A 10885-nucleotide genomic window follows, 5' to 3' on the forward strand; every position below is an offset into this window, starting at 1 on the left:
TAAAGTGAGATGGTCACATCAACAACCGGAGACACGTGACACTCTCAATTTGTATCAGGCTTGTTCGTACCGGCACATAACAAAGGTTATAAAACACAATAATGGTCATGACATGAGCATAACAATTGGAATTTGAGATCCTCTCAATATATAGGTGTACGTATTTACATATCTTCACAAACTGAGTACCGTAACCATAGGCGTATATATTTATCAATCACATTATTCCTCCAGCTTACATGCCCGTGCAATGAGGCAATAATTATGAACTATTCTTAGGTCTTTTACTACAAAAAAGTCCAGACTTTGATGTCATCATGTAATCTAATTGGTCAATATATATATTTTTTAATTATTTTGTTTTCACATGAGAAAGACAGAGGCGAAGAGAGTGGGGGAAAATAATTATAGATTAGCCCCTCTTTCTCTCTCTCTTGTATTTTTTATCCCGTCGGCTCCGGGGAAGTAAAACAAATGGGTAGCCTAATAAATATTTGTAGTTTTGCGTGTATTGACTATGGAGAAAAGGAAAGGGAGTGAGTGAGAGACAGGGCCTCTGTTGGAGTGTCATTTTCCTATATATACTCTCGAGGTAGGAAGAACACAGACCAAAATCTTTCTCCTTCTCAATCTATTCCATATTTTCCCATTCTTTATTTGCTCTCTCTCTCTCTCTGAGAGGATGTCTGTTTCTTGAAGAAGAGAAAAGTCTTCCTTTTTTTTTTCTTTTTCTTTTTTTCCATTTTATCCTTCTTTTCCTCTCCCCTGACCTCTTTTTCTGAACAAAGCTAAAGGTTTTTCTTTCTTAGTCATCCATCCACACTACTTGTAATTGTATGCCTATGATACACAAATCACTCGCATATTCTTTCTTCTTTTTCCTTTGTTTTAGAACCACAACAACTGCTTGAGAATAAAAATGTCCAGAAAAGAGATTTTCGACAGACCCTCTTCGCATCCGATTCCTGATCTTTCACTCCACATAAGCCCTCCAAAGAGCGCCCCTTCCTCAATTTGCACGAATGAAGGCGATTCCAGCTTCGATATTTGGCACAAAGAAGGTGATCATGACAGCCTGAAATCCCACAGCGACGGCTCCATCAGAGCTGCTGACACAGAGCTCTCTCTGTCAAGTGCTTTGGAGGCTGAGAGTCCATGGAGAAGAAACTTCATCACTGCTGTGGATCAACAGGTTCACATAAATCATGGGATTTCGCTGCTTAATGTTTCTGATCATCAGGGATTTGTCAAAGCCATAAAGGGAATTCCTGTGTACAATAATGGGAATTCTTCCTCACCGTTTTCAGCTTTAGATCGTTTCAAAGAGAGGGCAGCGTATCCAGCTTGTGCTTCCTTCAGGCCTTGTCGACAGCTTCCTTCAGGCTTTGAAGCCATGTCGAGGTATAATGGGATAACCATGGAGAGTCTAAGACCCCAACAGTTTCAGTATATGCAACAACAGCAAGATTTCTCAAATGGGTTCATGAGATCAAGGTGTATGCCAAAGCTACAGAGTAAGAGGAATATGAGAGCACCAAGAATGCGTTGGACAACTTCTCTTCATGCCCGTTTTGTCCATGCTGTTGAGCTCCTTGGCGGCCATGAAAGTACAGCTCTCTCTCTCTCTCTCCGTCTCTACTCTTTCTTTTGCTGCTACTTTTAGAGATGTTTATAATATCTTAACCTAGATTTTCTTCTTGCTTGTATTGTTGGCTATTAGGGGCTACTCCAAAGTCAGTTTTAGAGCTAATGGATGTCAAAGATCTAACACTTGCTCATGTCAAGAGCCATTTACAGGTACAGCTGAAAAAACACTCATTTTACTCTCATTTACATGTTCATCACAGAAAACCAAAGGAAAACCCTCCTATTCAAGGTCTCTCTCTCTCTCTCTCTCTCTATCCATGTGGCACAGGGGCCGATGAATGCAGTGAATGAATGAATGAACAGTTGAGTCTGTTCTTTATGAAACAGGACAACTTCTACTTTTAGAGAGAGAAAGAGAAAAAGTAGCCATCATTTCTCAATAATAGAAGCAATTACTGACCTTACCAAACATCAACCTCGTGGCTATTAAAGAAACCAAGAAAAATCCAGAAAGCGAAGCATCTGATTTGATTTTTGATTTTTTTTTTTTTTGACTGGGATTTTTTTTACATTTTTTTTTCCCTTTAAGAAATGGTTCCTTGTTTTACTTTTTTTTTTTTTTTTTCTTGTTTATTTATTGGTGTTTTCTTCTTTTATAATATTTTGTTTTGCTTGGCAGATGTATCGAACTGTCAAGAACACAGACAAACCTGCAGCTTCCTCTGGTAATTCATATTGCTTAGCTATCTTTTTTCCCTGATTTCCGCTACAAGTTTGAATTATATATTAAATATGTACCACAAGCATACAATTATGGTATATATTTACATATTTATATATACATATTAAAGCTTCCACATTTAAAGCTTTTATTATTCTTTTTTTCCGAGTGAGATGTAGATTAGTTCAAATGTCAACATACATGTGATTAAAATGCAATTTCTAAGACGTAATTAGAAAACTCCAAATTAAGTAAAAGTATTCATTTGAATGCATATATATATATATATTACGATCTTGACCTAATTTTTGGAGGCTTGTACGTATCAGATGGATCTGGAGATGAAGATTTCTTGATACACACAACTCCAGCCCCCCATCAAAACGACAACTGTTTACAAAGTCAAAAAAAGGCTTCAAATGCAGCTTTAGAACATGAAGTGGGATACCTTTCTAATCTGTGGAGTAACCCTTCCAGGTAATTAACTCTCTTTCTCTCTCTGTTCAATGCACGAGTAACTTTAGCTTGGAAATCTCTGAATAAGGCCGTCTCTTTTCTGAAACTTAAAAAGAGTTTCTTTCAGGCAGCTTTCGCTTTTCATTCGCTTTCCTTCTCGATCTGCTTTACTCCTCACAATCCATGTGGCCTTGAATCAACTTTTGTTAGGTTAAGAAAAACATCCTTGGAAGTTAAAAATTACAAGCCAAACGCGCCCATAGAAAGCGTTTGTAGTTATTTCTATATTATTTACCCTATATATACACTAAAAGAGGACTGTATACTCTCAAAAGGGATTTACATATTTTGTAAAGCAAAGCGCACTTCTTTGACTCGATGATCTTTTCCCTTTAATTAGTTGACATTATAATTAATTATAATAGTACTCCTCCCAATCAACTGTCTGCTGCTAGGATTATTACCCTTTTCTTCGTAGATCTTTTGAACAAGATTTCCTTCACTTTTACTCACATAATTACTTCCAACATTGATCACTTTGTAACATCATTAGCTAAAGCCTAAAGTTGTAGTTTGTCTCCTACTTTAATTGACCGAGTACTTGAGAGTAAATATATTATGAACTAAAACATGGGAAATCAGAGAGTACTAGTGATAATAATGATGATGGATATATATAGTACAAATTAGAAGTTCGATCATGATGGTAGACATATATATGTGTGTATATATATATATATATATATATTTAATACAAATAGTCCCCCACTTCCCACATGTACACACATCTAATAACTCTACATGTATGTATCTATGTATATATATAAAAACTGAACATGAATACAGCGAAAAGTATACAAAACATCCAATGGAGGTTGCATGCCCTCCCAACTGGAATTATTCATTTCTACTTCAATAGTTTTATAAGGTTTTTGTCAATTAAGGGTGGGTGGTAAAATTTACATAATGTGTCCGTACATGGAAGAAATGTTATTTACTAATATATGTAATACTAATACATACTATATTTTCGCAAATTACATTGTTGCTTTCCATAAAATGCTTCTAATTAAGTAGACTTCCGGATATATAGAAAGCCCAGTTCTTATAGGTATAATCATCAAGAAAGACCTTGAAGTACCTTAATTTAGTTTAGTCATTAATAAATTGAAACGCTAATTATAAACAAGTATATATATAGATTTTTATTGTATGATTTAGTGAATTATAGTACATTGTGGAAGTTAAGACATGCCACCGGATTGTAAAATCGCTTATCTTGAAAGTTTAAGTTGATAAAAAAAAAATGAATTTAATAACTTAATCGATCTTAATCAATATGTTAATTCTCTCTCACATGTTGATTCAAACTTCCCTCTACAATCAACAAGTAAAGTCTAACATGTAGAATATTTAACTAAAACGAATGGTTAAATTACGAAGTTAGGGTTCGAACTCAAAACTTATGCTCTAATACCGTTTGTTAATTAATATAATCCCCGCTTATCAAAAACATTTAAACTAATAAATAAAATTAAATTTAATTATTTAATTTATATTTTAACACATATCAACCAAGAGAGGTTATAGTGTCTTAATGCTTCATAATGACTAACAAATTTTATACATACAACTTTGCCGTCATTACAATCAACTCAAATTCTCGATCGAGTTAACTTTATATTGTAGCTTAATACATCACAATATTTCATTAAAGCATATATAGATTCTTCCAGTTCGGAAATGTTCTTCATAATTAAAATTTATACTCCGATCGGATTTATCAATTATATAGTGACTAGCCATGAGCTATAACTTAATTAAGTTTGATTATCATAATCACTCAGAGCTAGCTTCATCCATCCTGTTTAAGTGATCACACTATTATATGCTAACACTCTTGACATTCGTGGACTCCGAAAAAAATTCTACATCCGTGAATAAGAAACAATGGATTAATCTATTTAAATTAACTCGATTTAGAAAATTGGTGATTTAACGTGGTGTGATTTAACATTGTAATTTAACATTAGAATTAAAAGTTAATTAAAGAACTGAATTGGAATAAAAATAAATAAAAGACGGCAAGAATCTACTACTTTTTAAATCAATTTTCATGTCTATTTTTTAATGGATGATAAAGATCGAGTCGAACTCAGACCGATTAGAACACAATGAAAAAATTGCATATAATATATATTCATATTCGATCATAACCAAAATGGCGTTTGTGTAAATCCTTCCATTTAGGGTGTAAAATCCTTCCATAGGTCATACTGTCCTCCGATTAGTCTGAATATAGTTCATTAGAATGTATGTACACGTCCCTCATTAACCTACTTAACCAAGAAAATCTATAAAGACCTGAGCTTATGTTGAGCCAAATATTCTTTCTGCTGATTCGTACTTAATTACTTCTTCTTCATCATTTTTTTTTTTAATTTTTTAATTTTTTTAATTTTTGTGTGTGTGTGTGTTCTTTGTGGACTTCTTGTTTGCAGCTAAATATTATTAAAACCATGTTTTGAAACTAATGCCTTTGGCAGTAATTTTTGTTCCAGATAGTCTAACCCCATCTTATTGTTATCTTAAATAATTAAGAGTCAGTTCCACCTTCCTGTTTACGACCTATAAAGAAAACGTTAGCTATTAGTCACATATGTACTATACTTTTTGTTGATGTTATAATTTGAATTCTTTAAAAGACACTTATATATATAGAGAGAACTCAATCTCACCTAATAATAAGTAATCAATATAGTACTTAACACTCATGCCGCACCTTCACAATTTACTCACCTAATACAGTAGTCTTAATGTAGGAGCGAGATCGTTTAAAGTAAGGATAAAGACAAGAGTGTTGCTCGCATGGTTATAGAAGGCATGGATTCGATTAAAATTTCCTGGATTTTCCTGCTCGTTTCATATATGTTAGACATATAAAAGGCTGGTGATCACAAAGATTCTATTATGTTAGTGGATTAATGTAAAATTGTGAAAAATAGTTTTGGCAAAAATTAATTATAATTAAGATGTTTGATGGAAATGTGAAGACTTTGGGTAATGTGAGACATGTGCTAGAACTTAAGAATGGAATTTTAATTTATTTAGGTTAATTAGCTGGATACATGCTTAATTTGGGTTATGGATATCTGTTAGAGGTGGAGTTATGAAAGTAACAGTGCTTTGGTGGTTTTCAACTTCTCGAGGAAGAAAAATCTGGTGAAAAAAAAGAAAGAAAAGGCTTAACAAAATTTTGTACAAGCTGATTAATTTGAAACACAGTTCAAAGTACATAGCATTAATTGTAGAGTTTATGGTGGGAAGAATTAAAGCAGAGTGCTAAGGTACGTACGTACCATAAAGGACAGATAGTAATGGATGAAAGAGATCGAGTGAGATTTGTGAGAATTACAATCGTTGGTTGAACTCGATTGGTTTATTTCAGACTTGAGTTAGATAGAGAGTGTACGATTATAATTGAAGGTTCGATCGTAATCATATTGTTAGTAGCTAGTGGGGTTCTTGTAGATGCACGTAATCGGCGATCAAATCACATTAAGTATGTTTTATTCTATTTTATTGTTTTCCATGTTTTTTCAAAAACTAATATTAATCAAGTATTACAGAATATTATTTTTGAGTAGCTAGATTTTTGTTTAAGATAATATCCGAACATGTCTTCCTACAATTATATGCTATGATATGCTATGTATTTTCCTATAACTATATATGATTAATGATTTGAAATCCACATAAAGGACTCTACTTGTAAAAGAAATTGTTATAATTCTAAAATGAGTATCTTTATGCAAGACAGTTCTAACAATTATGCCTTTTGATTTCATTTGTAAATCAATTATTGTGTGGATATATAGTTATTCATATAATATTAGGACCACGTGCATATTTTACACAAAACTGTAAGTCCTTTAAATACCATATGGCAATTGGCATGGCCTATTCTGTAGATATTAAAGATTATAAAAAAAATAAAAAATAAAATCATTGAATTAAGTTGGTTTTTCAGAAAATGCATGTTGGAGGATTTTCTCTCCAATTCTCTCCATACCAAATGTTGGACCCGAGGTTTAATTAGGTTGGGGTTTAAAGCATTCTTCATGTAGCTCATAGGCATAAAGTGTAAGTTACATCTGCATTATCACTACAAAAGAATTCTAATAAGTTACATATAGTTGGAGCTCCCTACTCCATAGAATGCTTTATAAAGCTCAAATCTTACTTAGTAAGAAATCAATACGAAAATTAGCACTCATAAACTCCTTTATAATCTACCCATTCTACATAGGCAATAGAAGGGCATTTGGGCTCATGTCATGCATGCAGCGATTCAATGTCACATGGTTATTCTGATATCATTGTAACAATTCAAAAAAATGTCAGCCACATCTGCACTATCACTCTAGAAGAATTAGTCAAGCTACATTTAAAGCTAGCTCCCTAAAATTATCTATAAACTCCGGTCTCACCTAGTATCCCGCTGCTAACAATGATATCCCTAATAACCCTAGTCTTCAGGAATCTCCTTACTAGAACTCTCATGCTCCTCTAGCTGCTAAACATGCTTTAGAATCTTACTACAAGATTCAATAACCTGCCTGAACTGGAATTTGCGATGACTGCATCGTACGTTAATGCTTTCACCTGTGGATTCTCTGACTTGGTTGGGCTTGATTTACTGGCTTTTCCTAGCACTTAACTATATGATTTAGGAACCAATCAGGCTTAAGTATCAACCACTTCCCATGGGATGGCTAGTGCAGTACTGGATATGATGAACATGTGCCTTCTGTTTCCATGATTAATATTCCAATATCCCCTATTTATTTTACATGACAATCTTTGTTGATACAACTGAGGTTAGAAAAGAAAGAAAAAAAAGTTACAGTTGTAATTATTTGCGTAAGTAGTGGATAACTTTTGTTATGATTCTAACACATTCAATGAGATTGGCAAGTTTTATTAGGAATTAAGTACATACAAAGAATCCACATGTTCAATACATATAAATCATATCTCTAGCTCTTCGATCCTCCCTGGTTTCTTCTATCAGTTCCCTGGCTTCCTAGTTAGTGTTTAGCTTCTTTCTCATTCTCTGTGCATATTTCCTCGTGCATGGAAACAGGAAAACATTTGAGTGCTATATATAGTAATTCCAAATGTAGTATCTAAATATGTAGGAAAGTCTTGATCGCTAAAAGACGTATTTTTATTAAATGTACTGTTCCTTTTGCTTCCTTATGATGATTATAATCCATATCTTTTTGAAACATGTTAAATGTAAATTCTGTAAGAGCTGGCTAGGTTTTCATAGGAGGTGTCTGTTCATGGTGGATTGCATCTGTTTAATTAATTGAGGATACAACTCTTGATCAATTAGATCCTTCAAGAGTTGTATATATATATGTGTGTGTATATGATATCTGCATGGGAGCTATTAGCAAATCTTCAACCACAAAACAAGCAAAGAACAAATGAAAATTACTTAATTATATTGCATTTAAACTTTACAGTCTACACCTTACGAAAACTTCTCTATTTTATGACTTCTATCAATGAAAATAGGGGTGTTCATTGGGAATTTGTAGGCAGAATATATATATATATAATTGAAGATAACTATTTATCTCATGGAATTGTTGCAGTAGAGGAGCATGGTTGCAATCTAATCCAAGGAATCTGGAAAGGTTGAGACCAGAAACTCTGCCATCCCATCAAAGATCTGGAGACCAATTTGAGGTAGCTACGTACCTAATTAAAGCTAGTGATACCTTTTAAAGGCAATTAATTTATTAAATATTGTATTATCGAATCCATGCAATCATGTGAATAATGTCTAAACATGTCCATGCATGAATGTGTATAAATGCATGTATTGCCATATATATATGCTCGAGCTTCCTTTTGGTATTCCATATATAAGATTTATAAAATCCAAGGACTCGATTCGTATTTGGAATAAAATCTAACAAAACGAGTTGTAATTTTCTGCTTTTTTGTATGTTTTTGGGACCTTAAAATAATTAATATAAGTTTCTAAACTTGTGGCAGGGAAACGACTTCTTCGCTCAATCAATTATAAACTCCAAAGGGTCAAGTTTGGACCCCAAGAATCCAAGCTTGGAGTTCACCTTAGGGAGACCCGACTGGCTCATCAGCAAAGAACATGACTAATTAATTGAGTTAATTAGTATTTTGCTAATTGTTTTAGTATTTTCATGGTAATTAATTAAGAAACGGGCACTAATATATATAGGTCCAGTGGGTTCATTAGCTAGCCTCTAAACCAAAAAAAAAAAAAAAAATCATCTATAAGTTCCATGCATGTTTGTACATACTGTTGTGAGGTGAGGTGAGGTGATGTGATGAATTGTGAATGAATATTAGTTAAAAATGTCATGAATGAAGAAAAAGCAGAAGAAAAGAAGGAATCAAATTCTAATTATATGGCTTTTTATTCTCTCCTTTTTTTCTCTACAAGATTGAAGATATATATCCTTTTCTCCATTACCTCTTTGTTTGTGGGGTCATTTTATGTGATTAGGTAATTAGCGTGTGAAACCTTGACTTTTATGGTCTCTTTATGTCATTTCTGCATCGAGCTTTTCATCGGGAATAATTAACCTCAAAAGCTCCGGCTGTAAAGACGATCAATCATCGGGAATATATATATATAATATTATTGTAACATGTTCACACGTACATGATGATTTATAGCATCGAGCTTTTCATTCATGCATATTTAATAAAGGTTGAGTTACATGACGGGCTCTACCTAATTCCACGTCGCTTGATACGGCGATTTGAGTGTTGTCGCAATTGCGGGATGCAGTATGACCCACTGAAACAAATGTCACACTGTTTCAAATCTAGTGACCAGATCACGATCGATTTGAAAGATATGTTACAACAGCTGTAACCTTAAGTGGAGCATATTCTCAGCCTTTTGCAGCAGCCTAGCTAGCTAGGAGATAACCTCCTTTTGCCCACTTGAACGAATAATTAAATAAAGATTAATGCTTGTTAAACAATGGAGCTGTGTACAAAGTTTGCACGCTTTGTTTACAACAAGCATTACTCTTTTAAATAAATTGATTGAAAATTTTGCACTTCCACCTTTGAGGCAATTTATGCAGAGTAATATTATTTAGTAGATTGCCATACAACTTAATAATGTAACAATAAAAATTAATCATTGGATTAGGATTTGTAAAAAGAAAAATGATAACGGTTGATTTTTATTGCCTTGTCATTACAATTGAATGACAATCGTAGGGATGAAATTAAGATTTCTCATTAAACAAAAAATCACTACAAAAAAAGCTGTAATTAGCCGCGTGTCTACAGTAACTGTTACTATAGACACGCGGCCAACTAGCCACGTGTCTTAATGACAACGTGGCAGAGTGTTTACGAAAAATAATTAGCCGCGTGTATTTTGTACACGCGTCCAATTGGCCACGTGTATCAAATAAACGTGGCCAATTCCAATTTTCCTACTTTTATTTTTTTTCTTCTGCAACCGCCGCCTTCTTTGACTTTTCTTATCCTTTATTTTTTGTTTTTTTTTCTCCCTTCGACGATAATGGATGGACGGCACATTCAGTTTTTTTTTTTTTTTAAATGGTGACGTGGCTTTGAGCCACGTCGCCACTGGTCCAGGTGCTCCGCGCGGGACAATTCCCGCGCGGCACCTGGCCACACATTTCGAACAAAAAAAAAAAAAAATTATTAATATTAACATTTCGAACGATAATGGGTGGACGATACAGTTTCTCTCTCTCTCTCTCTCTCTCTCTCTCTCTCTCTCTCTCTCTCTCTCTCTCTCTCTCTCTCCAGTCCGGTTTGTAATATTAAAACTCCTCAGTTTCTCTCTCTCTCTCTCCAGTCCTCCAATTCAGTTTCTCTCATCCAAAAGTATATATGCGTTGAAATGGAGTTCATCGAAGATCTCGGTGAACGAAGGTTGTTCAATGGGTTTTTCAGGCTTAATCTGGTTCCATGAAGAGAGGGATTCAAGCAGCGTTGTTGGGTTTTCAGGCAATGGGTTTTTGAAGATGTGTTGAAGGCTTCCACAGGCAGCCATAGCTGCTGCTGCTG

The 10885-nt window shown here is 34.0% G+C and overlaps 1 protein-coding gene across 1 annotated transcript; it reads left to right on the top strand.

The window, feature by feature from the left end:
- The first annotated feature begins 578 nt into the window (after nt 1-578).
- LOC133867389 (transcription repressor KAN1-like) lies at nt 579-9230 on the top strand. Its single transcript, XM_062304131.1, has 6 exons — nt 579-1607; nt 1721-1797; nt 2267-2312; nt 2638-2785; nt 8431-8524; nt 8837-9230. Exons 1-6 carry the CDS (start codon nt 920-922, stop codon nt 8957-8959), a joined length of 1176 nt encoding a protein of 391 aa, XP_062160115.1. The 5' UTR covers nt 579-919; the 3' UTR covers nt 8960-9230.
- The last annotated feature ends 1655 nt before the right edge of the window (nt 9231-10885 follow it).

This window comes from Alnus glutinosa, chromosome 4 (genome assembly GCF_958979055.1).
Source record: "Alnus glutinosa chromosome 4, dhAlnGlut1.1, whole genome shotgun sequence".
Classification (NCBI taxonomy): Eukaryota; Viridiplantae; Streptophyta; class Magnoliopsida; order Fagales; family Betulaceae; genus Alnus; species Alnus glutinosa.